Source organism: Sodiomyces alcalophilus (assembly GCF_042370955.1).
Source record: "Sodiomyces alcalophilus JCM 7366 unplaced genomic scaffold ACRALscaffold_8, whole genome shotgun sequence".
Classification (NCBI taxonomy): Eukaryota; Fungi; Ascomycota; class Sordariomycetes; order Glomerellales; family Plectosphaerellaceae; genus Sodiomyces; species Sodiomyces alcalophilus.
The window spans coordinates 2,569,523-2,584,118 of record NW_027263539.1 but is presented as its reverse complement, the minus strand read 5'-3'; the positions used below and the strand labels follow the sequence as shown (position 1 = coordinate 2,584,118).

At 56.0% G+C, this 14,596-nt stretch overlaps 6 protein-coding genes across 6 annotated transcripts; 2 read left to right on the top strand and 4 right to left on the bottom strand.

The window, feature by feature from the left end:
* Positions 1-454: 454 nt before the first annotated feature.
* ACRALDRAFT_1052840 (uncharacterized protein) lies at positions 455-2,100 on the top strand. Its single transcript, XM_071015758.1, has 2 exons — positions 455-869; positions 1,040-2,100. Exons 1-2 carry the CDS (start codon positions 642-644, stop codon positions 1,844-1,846), a joined length of 1,035 nt encoding a protein of 344 aa, XP_070872116.1. The 5' UTR covers positions 455-641; the 3' UTR covers positions 1,847-2,100.
* A 321-nt stretch (positions 2,101-2,421) lies between these two features.
* Positions 2,422-4,453, bottom strand: ACRALDRAFT_1066011 (uncharacterized protein). The gene has a single exon (XM_071017266.1). The coding sequence runs from the start codon at positions 4,032-4,034 to the stop codon at positions 2,673-2,675; it is 1,362 nt and encodes a 453-aa protein (XP_070872115.1). The 5' UTR covers positions 4,035-4,453; the 3' UTR covers positions 2,422-2,672.
* A 559-nt stretch (positions 4,454-5,012) lies between these two features.
* ACRALDRAFT_1052839 (uncharacterized protein) lies at positions 5,013-6,983 on the bottom strand. The gene is made up of 3 exons (XM_071015757.1): positions 6,320-6,983; positions 5,868-6,260; positions 5,013-5,799 (listed from the first exon to the last, which is right to left on the bottom strand). The coding sequence occupies exons 1-3, from the start codon at positions 6,805-6,807 to the stop codon at positions 5,346-5,348; spliced, it is 1,335 nt and encodes a 444-aa protein (XP_070872114.1). The 5' UTR covers positions 6,808-6,983; the 3' UTR covers positions 5,013-5,345.
* Positions 6,984-7,660: 677 nt separating this feature from the next.
* On the top strand, positions 7,661-9,071 carry ACRALDRAFT_2044740 (uncharacterized protein; the record flags this gene model as incomplete). The annotated part of the gene is made up of 4 exons (XM_071021463.1): positions 7,661-7,939; positions 8,011-8,101; positions 8,189-8,563; positions 8,650-9,071. The coding sequence occupies 4 exons, from the start codon at positions 7,661-7,663 to the stop codon at positions 9,069-9,071; spliced, it is 1,167 nt and encodes a 388-aa protein (XP_070872113.1).
* A 656-nt stretch (positions 9,072-9,727) lies between these two features.
* On the bottom strand, positions 9,728-11,510 carry ACRALDRAFT_1058753 (uncharacterized protein; the record flags this gene model as incomplete). Its single annotated transcript, XM_071015950.1, has 5 exons — positions 9,728-9,865; positions 9,944-10,415; positions 10,494-10,647; positions 10,790-11,190; positions 11,278-11,510. 5 exons carry the CDS (start codon positions 11,508-11,510, stop codon positions 9,728-9,730), a joined length of 1,398 nt encoding a protein of 465 aa, XP_070872112.1.
* A 1,431-nt stretch (positions 11,511-12,941) lies between these two features.
* Positions 12,942-14,504, bottom strand: ACRALDRAFT_1083548 (carbohydrate-binding module family 20 protein). Its single transcript, XM_071019465.1, has 2 exons — positions 14,282-14,504; positions 12,942-14,214 (listed from the first exon to the last, which is right to left on the bottom strand). Exons 1-2 carry the CDS (start codon positions 14,381-14,383, stop codon positions 13,195-13,197), a joined length of 1,122 nt encoding a protein of 373 aa, XP_070872111.1. The 5' UTR covers positions 14,384-14,504; the 3' UTR covers positions 12,942-13,194.
* Positions 14,505-14,596: the final 92 nt, after the last annotated feature.

Here is a 14,596-nt window from a genome sequence, read left to right as displayed (position 1 = left end):
TGCAAAAGGGAAATCTTGGATTCTTATTACCCATGGAGTGGATATCTGCAGACGCGGATCGTAATCTTAGCAAAGCTTGATTTACGATACGCAGAACAGTGGAGCCGGAAATGAGCTGAGTGCACAGTACGCAGGGGGTCCACCTATCGGCGTTGGTCAAGTATCGGTACATTGGCCTTGGAACCCAATCAGTAACGGTTGCGGCACTAATTAGCTTACCTCATAGTAATCCCTAGATACGTACCTGTACCTCGTACCTGCCCTTTCACTGCGAACTCACCCCACCCCTTCTCCTTCACTCGTTCCTGCCCACTTCCCTGGTTCCCGGGCCGTTTGCAAGCTTGCATACCATTGTACCTGGGTAGGTACAATGTACGTTGTACCTGACTGTCTTGCACTTCCCGCCAGTCCGTCCAACCGTCTCCAACGGGGCCCCTGACTTTCCACCTTTCAACCTACACGATCGCACGAGCGACGACAACTGCTTGATTGTTCGTTTTTACCCACACTCGTTTATTTGCTTCCTTTCTTTTGATTCCCGCTGGTCGCTGTCGTTCTATCGCATCACCGCCCGTTTTATCTACTCGGTCTCTCGTTTTCGCCGCCATCCATTTCCCCCGTTTCAATCGTCGTCAAACGTTATGGACCACCCGCCCGTTGAAAAGCCACCGGCATCGCGGCTCAAAGTTACACTAACTGTGCTCTTCCACTCGGCATGCGCCATTTGGAGCACCATCCTCTCCAAGTCAGCCCTCAATGGCGTCGATGCCCCCGTCACCCTCCTCGCGCTACAAACCACCATCCAGGTCATCCTCCTCACCACCATAGGAAGCTTCACGGGGTGGATTAAGCTATCCCGCCCAGCATCGGTACGACAACGTTCCTTTGTCTTTGCATCATCCTTCAGCCTTATCCTCTCCCCCACTCTCCCCATCCACGCCAACTAGACAACTCGTCAGTTGGACGAACAACACCAAAGAAGTACAGCCCAAAGAAGTACAGCCCAAAGAAGTACTGCCCGCTAACGATAGACTGGCAGGCCTGGTGGTCCCTCCTCCCCCTCACAGTCGCCCGCCTCGTCGGTATCCTCGCCAAGACGTACTGCCTCGCCTCCGTCAACGCCTCGGTCTACCAAATCGCCCGCGGTCTCCTCCTCCCCTTCACCCTCTTCCTCTCGCTCCTCGTCCTCACACCGCGGCCCTACTACCCGCCCCTCTCGCTCGTGGGCTGCGCCATGGTCATGGGCGGCTTCGGCGCCGGCATGGCCGCCGACTACTCCCAGATGCTGACCAGCGGCAAGGGCGTGCTGCTGGGCGTGGGCTCGAGCTTCACAACCGCGGTCGAGTCGGTCGTGGTGAAGCGCTTCCTCGGCAAGAGCAGCGAGGGCATGTGGCAGATGGTCTGGATGTCCAACTGCATGGCCGTGCTCTTCTACCTCCCGCTGCTGCCGCTGTCGGGCGAGCTGGCCACCACGGCCGACATCTTCCTGGGCCGCTCCGAGGAGGCCGGCGGTCGGCAGTTCCTCGCCACCGCCATGCTCACCGGCGTGTCGGCCTTCCTCCTCACCATCGCCACCTTTATGCAGATCGAGGTCACCAGCCCGACCACCCACATGATCGTCACCGCCGCCCGCGGCGTTGCCCAGAGCTCGCTCGCCATCATCGTCCTTGGCGAGGTCCTCACCACCGACCGCGTCGGTAGCATGATGCTCATTCTCGGCGGCAGCGCCCTCTACGGCTGGGCCAAGGACCGCCATGCCCAGACCAAGCAACCGCCCAAGGGCAGTTACCTCCCTCTAACCAACACCGAGCCCAAGGACGATTCCGAGAACAAGGGGTCGCGGTAGGGGTTGTTGACTGATGCGCCAAGCGTTGATGGCCTGCCGTTGTACGGTTGGTCGATGAGATGAAGATACCTCAATTGTTATGTAGATTTCCTATGGTCTTTAGTTGGCGCTTGGATGGTGCACGGGCACTGCATAGACGACGTTGATTTTGGTCTTTGTCATAGACATCTGCCGTGTCTGGTAATACAGCTTGTTTATTTCGACTCCCATCTACAGTGCTACCCAGGACACAATTCCAGCGACGGGCTTACTTGTTTTTTTAACCCTGTCGAAGGAAACTATTATCGTGAAGCCAATCAGGCGAGCCAAGGCTGACGACTCGATTAACTTCTGACAGGATCGGACCGGGGCCTGTCCTACGTTGGTGGTAATGCGCAGTTGCGGCACAGCCTCCCAAGCCGGTTGTCGACGTCAAATGTCAGCACGGGACATGCGGCGCAGTGTGACAATTAACACTGCTTATTTGGACTTCATTTCTTGAAGTTGAGAGTGCAGTTGAGAAGGGGAGGAATGGAGTTAGAAATGCTTGGGCGATGAAGGGAAAACAAAAACATGGGAGAAGAAAAAAAAAAAAACAGGGAAAGAAATGAAATATATTGTCGTCGCGTGTCTATCCAAACACCCAATGTTCGTATCCTAAAACCACAATGCCGCTCTGCTCCCCATGCTTGAAAACATGGAAGAAACAAAAAAAAAAAACAAAAAAAAAAGGAAAAGGAAAATATATCCGCAAATCGCCAAGGACATGCGCGCCGTGTTGGTACAAAAAACGTACAGCGAGCCATGGCCGTCATTTCCATCAAATATAATATGCCATCCGGTTCTTTTACTTTGCTTCCGCATCCTTATCCCCGCCCTCTTCCACGTCCTCGTCCTCGGCAAGAGGATGCAGTTTCAGAACATTGGCTATCCATTCCCTCACATGGGCCCTGTTCTCCTTCATGAGCCTATCTCGCGCCTGGCGCACGAGTTTCCTCTTCTTCCGAAACTCGTCCTTCTCGCCAATCACACGCTCAATGACGTCCATCTCGCCCTCGCCGGGCTCCGCCACCCAGGCGGCCTCGCGCGGCAGGTACGAGTAGGCGGCAAGCAGACCCTCGCTCGCCACGAGCGGGGCGCCGGCGATGAGCGAGGCCGGGACGGTGGACGAGGCCTTGCGGTCGAGGTAGGTATCGGAGGCGAAGGCGGGGATGACGGAGAAGGACTGGGACAGCAGGGCGTAAAAGTCCGGGTAGGACAGCCCCTCGTCGAAGAAGACGCGGTCGCGCACGGCGGCGGGCACTTCGGGGTGCTTGCCGTGGCCGATGAGGCGGAGGGACACGGTCTCGTTGTCGTGGGTGGTGGCGGAGAGCTCGTGGGTGCGGTCGATGACGTTGCTGAGATGCTGAAAAATGTTCTTGTAGTCGCGGCGGCCGGAGGAGTAGTCGCCCTGCATGGCGAGGGAGGGCCCGGCGTCCGGGTCGAGGTCGGGCACGTCGACGGGGAAGACGGGCGGGAAGGCGTGGGCGCGGATGGAAGGGGGAGCGCCGTCGTCGGTGGCCCAGTTGGCGGCGGTCTCGTTGAGGAAGTAGTCGACGGTGTGCTGGCTCAGGCCGATAAAGTCGACGCGGTCGCGGGCGAGGAACTCGCGGGCGACGTTGACGTGGCGGCCCCGCTTCCAGCGGTCGGCGTGGTGGAAGACGCAGAAGAGGTGGGTGGTGTTGCGGGCGAGGAGGTGGCGGAAGGCGACGGGCTTGCGCTCCGGGTCGATCTCGCAGGTGGTGGAGACGAGGATGTCTGGCGGGTGGGGGCCCTGGGCGTGGTCGATGAAGATGTCGGACGACTCGACGGCGACGATGGGGGAGGGTAGGTCGAGGTTCTCCATGATGGCCTCCATGTTGTAGCGCTGGTTCTTGATGTAGAGGGTGAGCTGGGCGTTGGGGTGGCCGCCAAAGGCGTGGACGAGGGCGGCGGTGACCTCGTCGTGGGTTCCGACGGCCTCCATGATGGCGATCCTCAACGGCCTGCCCTTGCTACCCCACCAGTTGGAGAGGATGCCGGTGTCTGTGGTGAAGGGGACGTGCCATTGTGGTAATGGGGCGGACACTGCGCTCCAGGCATCGTCGCTGAGGGAAATGATGGCGATGATGACGATGAAGAAGAGGAGGAGAAGCGTACAGATGCGCTTGGGTAGAGCGGCGGCTGTCATTTTTTTTTTTTTTTTTGTATTTTTTCTTTTCTCTTTTTCCTTTTTTCTTCTGGGGAACTTTGGTGTCTTGGCTCCCGGGGTACTTACCTGTCTTTCGGCAAACCAAAGAACGACGTCAGGATGCGAAAGAAAAGAAAGGCACCATTATTTCCTCGACGGCCAGCAATCAGGAGACAAGGTGTATAAAGTTGACTGGGTGAGTGGTGGAAAAGCCAGGGGAAAAAGACAAAAAGAGGCCACACTTGTATGCCACCCAGGAAGGGGGAGGATTAAGAGAGCAAGACAGAAGACAGGACAGGATAAGGATGGACAGGACAGTGAAGTGAGGGTGGGAGAGGAATGAAGCGCCGAATAATGAGTGTGGTGAGGGATTCGTCGGGTAAGTAAATTGGCCGTCACATTCTCTTGGTCGTTCCCGGTTGGGAGACACGATACGGTATAGGATCGTCAAAGTGCTTCGTCCTAGTCAAGGGGAAACGGAATAAAAAAGAACACACTAAATAATAAAAAAGGGGAAACTGCAGCTGCATTCTCTGTCCTCCCCTTCTGATAGGTGCTTCACAGTCCATCTCGTTTCCCAATCTCCAGTTTTTCCCCGTACTATAATAAAAACAGTGGGCGACCCAAACGACACTTGAAGACGCTTGACCGTTTCAGACCTGTGTGGACGGGGCCCGTTGTGTTGATCGGGCGAGGGACGGCGACGCACGAGGGACGAGGAACGGTACAGTAAGGCCGGCCGTGCGCCGCACGGGACGTTTGTACCGGACGTTGTCCAGTCGTTCCGTTGGACGGGGAATGAGAAGCGGGGACTGTGGGGACTGTGGGGACGCTTGTGGGGTGGGTGTAGAATCAGGATACAGTGGGGGTAAACGGAAATATACTGTGTATGAAGTACTGTAGGTACATGCATATTCGTATGGTCCGTTCTCGGCCAGGAATGTCCATACCCCCGCGTACCCAAGACTTGCTCTTTGGAATTCTTCCCGATGACTTTGCCCCTAGCATCAATTGTCGAGCAATACAATACAATACTATCCCTGGGCCAACATTCGACAATAACCAGACGTCAAAACAATATAGTGTACATGAGACTGCATGCAATAATTTTCATTTGCCTGATCCTGATATACAAAATGCTGTCCGTCCTCTGATCTATTGTATACATGTATGACGCGAAGGAAGTGATGGGAAACGACAGGGATGAGAAGATAAGAAAGAAAAAGAATAGTAGAAAACACGTCAAGATCACCGAATCCATTCCTCGCCCATCCAATGCGCGCCAAATCATTCCCATGCGGACCCCTCAAATTAAACCTGGTTCTCCGGCTGCTCAAACCACAAACGCGCCACGTCGAGCGCCTCGGTAATGTTGGACGTGATGCGCGTGCACTCGCAGTCGCGCGTCCACGTGTTGTGAAAGTTGATGTTCTTGCCCAGCTTGCTGTCCATCAGCACGTGCGGCACGCCGATGATGGCCGACATGATGTGCCCGTGCAGCCGGTCGGTGATGACGAAGCGAGCCGATCCGAGGTGCTCGAACCCCGTGATCGACTTGGCCCAGGCGCGCTGGTTCTTGCCCTTTTCCTTTTCCTTGCCCTCGCCGTTGATGCCGGGCGTGTCGGTGAACTTCCAGTCGACCTTTGAGTAGCTCACTTTGCCGACGCTGCCGCCGAGGTCCAGCTCGCCCTCGCCGAATGGAATCTCTGACGAGTCGCCGGCGGAGATTTCCATGTCCTTGCGTGCCAGGATGAGGATGTCGTGACTGGAAAATGTTTAGCGTTTGACGAGTGAAGACGCAACGGAAAAGAGAAGCAAACAGAGGAAACCCACGTCTTCTTCGTGTTGGTCCGGAAATCGGATCGGTTCCCCCACATAAAGGCAATGTCGGGCACCAGATCAGCCTGAATGCCCTCAACCTCCCCAAAAGCATCGTCCAGCCACTCGTAGCTGGGACGGTCACGGGCTGCCAGCTGCAGGTCCTTGTGCTTGGTAAAGGCCTCCTTGGTCGCCTGGATGCGGTCCGGCTTGGTCATGTAAACGCTCTGGGGGAAGGCGCGGATCGGCACGTCGGTAAAGTTCGATATCATCTTCATCCGGGATGGTTGGTCCTCCCAGTAGTAGTCGTTAAAGTTGCCGCCACCCGCCATGATAATCGCCGAATGGGGTTTGTGTTCCTCGAGCCGGGCACGGAATTTCTTAATGTCGCAACCTTTGTCCATAAACCTGTAGGGGGTTGGTCAATCGCTGTGCCTTTCTGAGTGACGACAGGAAAAGAAACGCACCGACAAGCCTCCATGGTCTCAATTCCCAGCGTGGTCAAGAGAATCTGCTGAGCCGACCAAATAGCCGCATCGCCCTTGTTCTCCGTCTCCAGGTAGCCCCAAATATTGGCATACCGAATGCCCTTGAGACGCTCCGAGTAGGCGTGGATGAGGCGCTGCTGCAGGTCGTTGACTAGGCTCTCGCATCCTGTGGCGACAGGGATCGACAGGTCGTACGAAATGTCCTTCGTCTCCAGATCGCTGGCGTCCTCGTCGTCTTCCGCACCGGCGCCAGGGCCAGCGTCGGCACTTGTGTCAGGTTTCGGCGCTGCTGCGTTCTCCGTGGCCGAGGATCCTGATGATGTAGTCGATCCCGGCCATAATGATTCGAGCGTGTTCGGGAGGGAAGAGGCAATGGCGCTTCCTTGGGCCACCAAAACGATGGCAAAGGCGATTAGCAGCGCAATCACGACTATAGTGATGCGGCCGAATCGGTTGAGGAGCAACATGATGGGCGAAAACCTGATCACGAAATGGTCAAGCCGTGCTTTCCGGAGCGTCGAACATGCCTTTTTTGTTCGTCGGGTTGAGGAAGATCCTAGTTATGGCAGGTTACGAATGAGCGTGTCCCGCGTCTGGAGTACCCCCTATTGCCCACTTTCGGATTATGTTCTTTCCGTTTTCCGAGAGGGAGGAGGGGAAGGAAAGGGAAAAAGGGAAACGGAACAGAAACGGAAAAGAGGATACAACGTACACTAATCGGTACAGTGCCCCTGGCATTAAGATTTGGATTGGCAGATTGGCACGCGATACTAACGATACTAACGAACGGTACATTCTAGCCAGGGACCCTAGCTGCTGGCGGCAGGGGCATAGCATCCACTGATATTTGAGATACAGGATCCACAGTCTCTAAAGTACCAGTACACGTACCAGACAACGTACCAGTACTTGCTCAAAGTGGATTCGAATCGAATGCAAATTCCAACACGTTTACCGACTCCGCGTCCTGCTTAGTGGCTACTCAGTACATCATCCCTTAATGTATGACGGCGAAATAAATTCTTGCCCGGATTAATCCATCCTTCCTCCCTCCCACGACGACGACCACACGACCACGACGTCGACAACCATCGCAACGACACCGACGACACCGGCAATTCGCTTTCTTTCTTCCCGCAGCCTGCTTCTTCCACGGTAATTCGGCATCGAAAGCCACCGCAGCGCACCGTCCGCATCGACTTTTGGAACGACCATTTCGTCGTCCGTCCGCTCGTTTCCCCCTTTTGCTTCTCGGGTCTCTCGATCGCGTTCACTATCTACACACACACACACACACACACACACACACACACACACACAATGGCCGGCTTCTTGAGGAAAAAAGAGGATGACGCCGTGCCGATGGCCGAGAGAACGTCCTTCGACGACAAGGAAGGCGATGGCCTCATGAGCCGGTCTCGTCCTGCCGTCGCTGCCGCCCTTCCCGTAAACCTGTCGCAGTCCCTGCACAAGGTCGACGAGAGCGGCCCCATCTCCATCCTCGCCTACTGCGTCTCGTCCATCAGTATGACCGTGGTCAACAAGTACGTCGTGTCGGGCGATTTCTGGAACCTCACATTCTTCTATCTCGCCGTCCAGGTACGTGGCCATTCGACGAAACAATACGTCCTCCTTGTTTTCCCACCGCTGACGAGCTCCGTGCCTTGTAGTCGATTGTTTGCATCGGAGCCATCATGATATGTAAAAAACTCGGCATGATCAAGAACCTGGCACCCTTCGACCCGGAAAAGGGGAAGCGATGTACGTCCCCCGTCGTATCGAACAAACGAAGCGTTTGCTCAACAAACCAAAACATGTGGCGAGCTGGCTGACATATTCCGGCGACAGGGTTCCCCGTCTCGTTCCTCCTCGTCGGCATGATCTACACAAGCATCAAGGCCCTCCAGTTTCTCTCCGTACCGGTGTACACCATCTTCAAGAACCTCACCATCATTGCCATCGCCTACGGCGAGGTCCTCTGGTTCGGCGGTAGCGTCACCCGCATGGCCCTCCTCTCTTTCGTGCTCATGGTTCTGAGCTCCGTCGTCGCCGCGTGGGCCGATATCCAGGCCGCCCTCTCGGGCAAAATGGGCGCTGGCAACGACGCCCTCTCCACCCTGAACGCCGGGTACTTCTGGATGGGCCTTAACGTCGTCTGCACCGCTTCGTATGTCCTTAGCATGCGCAAGGTGATTAAGAAGATGAACTTTAAGGACTGGGACAGTACGTGTTCTCCCTTGTCTGTTTACATTTCTCCGGTCATACATATTCGTCTTCCACCACTTGAGCCGTCCTCTAACCAGCTATAGCCATGTTCTACAACAACTTCCTCACCATTCCCGTCCTCCTCGTCTTCTCTCTCCTGACCGAGGACTGGTCCGGCGCCAACTTTGCCAAGAACTTCCCCGACGAATACCGCAACCGCATCATCATCGGCGTGGTCTACTCCGGCCTGGCCGCCATCTTCATCTCCTACTGCTCCGCCTGGTGCATCCGCGTCACCTCGTCTACCACGTATTCCATGGTCGGCGCCCTGAACAAGCTGCCCATTGCCGTCAGCGGCCTCATCTTCTTCTCGGCCCCCGTGACCACGGGCAGTGTATCGGCCATCATCATCGGTTTCATCAGCGGTATCGTCTATGCCCGGGCGAAGATTCTGGAGGCCGAAGACAAGAAGAACTCTCTTCCCACATCAGAGGGTTCCGCCGGACGGAACGGCGTGAAGGCCTAAGCTGAGAATACACACGTGTTTGGCTTGTTCATCGTTACATCTTTCGGCGTTGTGTTCGGTTTCGTTTCCAAGTGCGTGCGTACCGGTGTCATCTATACTATTTTCAGGTCGCCATGGAGGGGCGTCGTCTTGTTGAGCGCCTTATAGACCCGTCAAAAAGCCCGCTGTCCGATTTACCTTTCTTGGAGTCGGAGTATTAGATATCTTTACCACCGCTATACATCAGGGTTCTCTGTTCGCATCGGGTTCGTCGCCATTGGAGACTGTAGCTGACTTGAATCGAGGAGACCGGGTTACCTTTTGGTCTCTGCGTTCGGCCAACCGCTGGGTGGTTCCCGCTGTTCAAATATGTTGGCGCGCAGTTCGATGTGCCTACGGCATGTCCATCCATCAGCGCCGGCATCTCGGGCGCAAAGCATGACGCTTGGCACCTCATTGTCAACCCTGATATCTTTCAACCCCGTGGAAGAACGATATACAGAATTCGAGACGGAATAACCCAGCACGGCCATGCTGCACGGTTGCTATCGCAGCCATATACATCCTCAGTAGACCCCGGGTCGTCCTTTAACTAACCCATCCATTCCAAGGCAATGTCAGGACAACGATGCCAATACGTCGAAAGTCTCTGGGTGTCCAGTTCTCATGGACAGCCTTCACCTGTCTGCATCTGGAACATCCGTGTTCTCCTCCCGAGGCCCGTGAAAATCGATGCCGACCTTTCGCACAACCAGGTAGGCCGGGATGACACAGATGCCCCAGAGTCCAAAGTTGATACCAAGCGCCACAATAAGCTATGAGTTCAGTCGACAAGTCAGCAGGTCCACTCATTGTACTGTTGAAGTCACTGACGATCGGGACGGGCAACAAACGGGCGTTTTCGTGGAACTGATTCCCGACGAGATGGTCTGCCCGGCACTCTTATAGCTCGTCAATCGAGGGACGTCGGCAGCTTCCCGCGCCATTCGGCTGACCAGCCAATACCCATAGTTGTAGGTCAAGGCCCAATTGACCTGCCAGAGGATGTAGACGGCCCAACCGCGCCCGAAGCCGTCGTCGGACCAATCCAGCCCGGGAGCGGCGTTGGAGTACTCGCGCTGGACAATGGCGCCCCAGACCCAGCAGCCGCCGACCAGGGCCATCATGGCCATGTACGACGAGCGGGCGCGGGCGTTGAACGACAGGCCTTTCCAGTCTAGGAACGCGCCCAGGGCTAGAGTGCCTATGATCTGGGCGACGGCGGAGATGAGGGAGGCGAGGGCGCGGGCGCGCACCGAGAAGTAGAGGGACATGTAGGAGCCGCTGTACGGGAGGATCCAGTTGATGTAGATGAACAGCGGTGACCTGCCATGTGCGCATTTGTTAGGGGTGGGCGAGTAGGACATTTGTGAGGAGGGTTTGCTGGGGGAAGGATGGACATACACGAGAAGCATCTCTTTCCTTATAGTTAGCTTGGCGAAAGCCTTGAGCTCTTCGACGGTGGAAATGCGCTTCACGGGAGCGATACGGGTCCCGTTCCGACGGCGAACTTTTTCCGGGGGGGAGAGGAGCATGGTGACGACGGGGCCGAGACATTCTGGGTCGTGTTAGCCTCCCGAGTCCTGTCCCTGGATCTCTTCTCTCCCCATGTCGTCTTCTTTCCGAGAGGGGCCATCATGTCCAGCATTGAAGATCCAGAAGCTCTCCAGTATGATAAGGGGCCCAATCCCCCGACTTACGGAGAGCAACGAAGACAATATACGTCCGCCAGTCCAGCTTGCCAGTTTCCGACCCCTGGGCATTGAAAGCGAGGTTGATGGCTCCTCCTAGAATGGCTCCGCTATTCCGATAGCAGAGCCAATACGCCAGGTATTTCCCGTGGTTCTCGGGCTCCGGGTAGGAGAGAATGATGGCACCCTCGGCGGCCCAGAAGAGACCGGCGGTGATGCCGCACGCCGCAGAACCGAGATAGATGATCCATTCCGTGCCGTATCGGTTGTTGGTGTACAGCGAGGCCGAGTAGACGGCGTATCCGGTCGCGCCAAAGATTAAAGTAGGCTTGACGCCGAAGCGGTTGGTGGCCAAGCTGCCTGTCAGGCAGGTCACCGTCATGATGGAGAAGAGCAATGCGTTGCCCGCCCTGCAGGAGAATATGTGTGAGCGGCGCCAAACCAGACGAAGACATGGACAAGGGACGACGGCGGACGGCCAAATGAGATAACCTTACATGACGAGGTATGGGTCTTGTTGGCCGCCGGCGCCGACCGAGTTCATGGCATTCCAGAGGCCAGGGGCCGCAAAGGCCGCGAGACCGACTATGCTGGCCTGGAAAAAGACGCCGCGGAACCAGTTGTACTTTTCGACTGTGACCTCCCCTTCATCCTGAGAGACGTCGCCGTCGCGGAGGGACTTTTGAGCCAGGGGGCTTTCTTTGGTGATATCGTTTTTGTGCTCGGCCATGTTGAGGGATGTCGTCTCTGGGCCCGGGGGAGCTCTTTCAGGGATTCACCAGAAGCGAAGACGTCGGGGATGGCCACTTTTCGGTCCTGGATACTTGCGGTCTTTTATACTGCTCATCGACTGCCAGCGCGATATATCTACCGACTCACCGCCGGGCTGGTCCCTGCAGTCTCCGCTCTCGTCTACATGACCCCTAAATCTCTCGCCATGATATGGCGCCTTGGCCTTTCAGCCGCGAATGTCGCATCCAACCATTGACACACCTGTCAGAAAGTCCCTTGGCTGTGGGGAAAGACTGGGGATCGTTATGCTGCCAGACCCGGTATTGATATCGCTGGGCCCTCGAAGCGGTTTAGAGAAGTGGAACTGGGGATGCAAGGTGACGGCGTACGCTGTGCCCGCACGCCATCCAAGTCTTGGATGGCGAGAACGGAGCGCGGCATGCGGGTTGGTGATCTACGATTATTTGACAATTCTTTTCCTGTAGATTTACAGCAATCCCACCCAGCGATATGTGCCTTCAATCGCATTCATTTGATCTCATAAAATTGCACAATGGGGACGAGGGCTATACTTTTTAGAAAGCACAAATGAACGATAGTTCTAGACTACATGTAGACACTTCAAACAGGGCGTCGCCGAGACTGAGAGACTGCGGGCTGTGCTTGACGTGCTGCCACAATCCGAGACCCCTGGATCGCTCGACAAACCGTTCGCTGGCGATCAGCCTGATATCACTCACTCCAGTTGACGTGCATGCGATCTCACCTGTTGTCCTTGATGAATACCGCTCGCCTGCGACCACCGGCGGCTTTCAGGGAGCCATTCAATCCACTCGGATAGGCTACTAGTCCTGGATGGCATACGCCCAAGTCCAATGCGCATGGCGTCTCAGATATGCATCCAACATCACGACATCGGGCTCTTCGCTGGGTTGATAACAGGCATTGGGGGGATGTTGTCATCACGCCACATTATTGCGTATTCCGAAGCGGAGCATCGACGCTCCCTTCATCCAAGGGTCCATGTCGCCCGCCAGGGTAGACCTAATAACCGACTCAGAATCGAAAGTTGAAAGCAGGTAGTCCTCGACTGTTGCCATTGCATAGTCAAACTGTTTCTCAGATGCACGAGTATGTAGGGTATACCCTTGGGGCCTTGCCCGGCCGTCTACGCCGTGGACGCCGGTCAGCGGTTTATTATGAGTGCATGTTGAATCCGAACACACTGGCACTACGTTGCCTACTTCAATCGATGCAGTTTCTAGCTTCAACCACTCCCTCCACGGCATCGGACGAGTGTGTCCGATCCGCTTAGTACGGAGAATGGCCACGTGGACCGGGCTCGGGCCGGCGCTGTGGGGCCGAGATATCGGAAAAGCAGTCCCAATCGGGTATCTTTGAGGCAAACAATGGCCGTACTGGTTTGGGGCACACATATTCTCGTGCCGCCACTCGCTCCGTCGAACTAGGTTTCCATATTGGAATGTAACGAAGGATTTTATTGACTATACCGGCCGGCCATGACCAGCACTGCGCCATGTCTGTCCATATATTCCTCGCGCCGCTTCGTGAGCCCGTGCCTACAAATTAAGCCAATTCATCATCATGACCCAAGTATGGCTTTATATCCCGCAATACACCCCATAGAGACCATTCATATGACCCGTTCTCTTGCCCTGCAGTTAACGGCGCCAGGTACCGTCGACGGTAACATCGCCACTTTGGCACGTGGCAGGCACCGTATAAGATCGGTTGGGATCGCTCTCCCATCTGACCGCTCCGTTAGACTCCACAATCACAAACTTGTACTCAAAAGCTTGGCCAGCCGGTAGGTCGAGCGTAGTGGTCCAGAGTCGATTCGTTGAAGTGTATCTGGCAGAGGAGAGAGCCGGGGCCGACGACGGATTCCAGTTGCCCAAATGAGGAATCGATCCAACAATCTTGACCGTCTCGCCCGGAACGGTGGTCACGGCGTGGTCGAATTGGACTGGCATGGAAGTGCAGGGGGATCCGGAACTCGGGGGTGGGGAGCCAGAGTCGCCGCCGTCAGGAAGGATGGCAATATCAGCACAGGTTAGGTAGACTTGGGCAGTTTGCCAAGAATTCCATCGCAGCGAAAGAAGAGTGTGGTTAGACACATAATCAGGGATGCGAATCTTCTTGGTGACGGGGAAGCCTCCGGCGATGGACGTATAGCATGACCCTAGGGGAGCGTTGTCGACGCCCTGACAGCCGCGGCGGTGGTCGGCACCAAAGGCGTTGCAGGTGAACCAATCGTTCCGCCAGCACGGCTCCCCGGGCGAGCAGTCGGGGCTGTAGTCGCAATTCTGTCCCGGCACGTCGCCGCAGGACAAAAGCCCATCCTGGAAGCAGTCCTCGGCGGCTTGCTTCTCGGCCTCGGTGGGGGTGTACCCGGGCGTCAGGAGCTTGTCGACGATCTCCTGGTTCTGACAGATGCGGTAGCTGAACATGCCGCCGTGGTCGCCGTTGTGGTCGACGCACCATTGCACATCGACGATGTCACCTGGCTTGTAGGTGACCACGGGCTCGTTGCCCCAGTCAGCTGCCGGAACGTTATAATCCACGCTGACGCGGGCGTTGAAGCCGCATGGCCCGCTTCTGCCGACTGTCGCTTCTTCGAGATCCGGCCAGGCGTTGACGGGTTCGCGGATGGTGCACTCGGGACAGGTGTCTATGCCAACCTATTGGGTTACATGGAGTGGTCAGACAGCTGTAAGTGTAAGGGGAAGCATGTGAAGTTGTCTTTACCTCGCTACCAAGTCGAGTACGGCTCTTGGGAATGGTGAGATAACCATGGGCGTTGACCGTGCTGGCCAAGCTGATGGCCGTAAGGAAGTAATTTGCTTTCATTTGAAGCCGGTTCCCAGTTGGAAGGACCAGGAGATGCAGAATAGGGGGGTGCTGTTGATGAGTGCACTAGGACCAGAACCAGACCGAGTGAGGAGCAACGACGGCGAAAGACCAGACCTTTATGTATTGACTTTGAAGCATCTATGTCTGTTCAGAAAGCCTATAAATATCAAGTTTATCGAATGTCGTTGCGGAGAGCAGCCGAGGCACTGC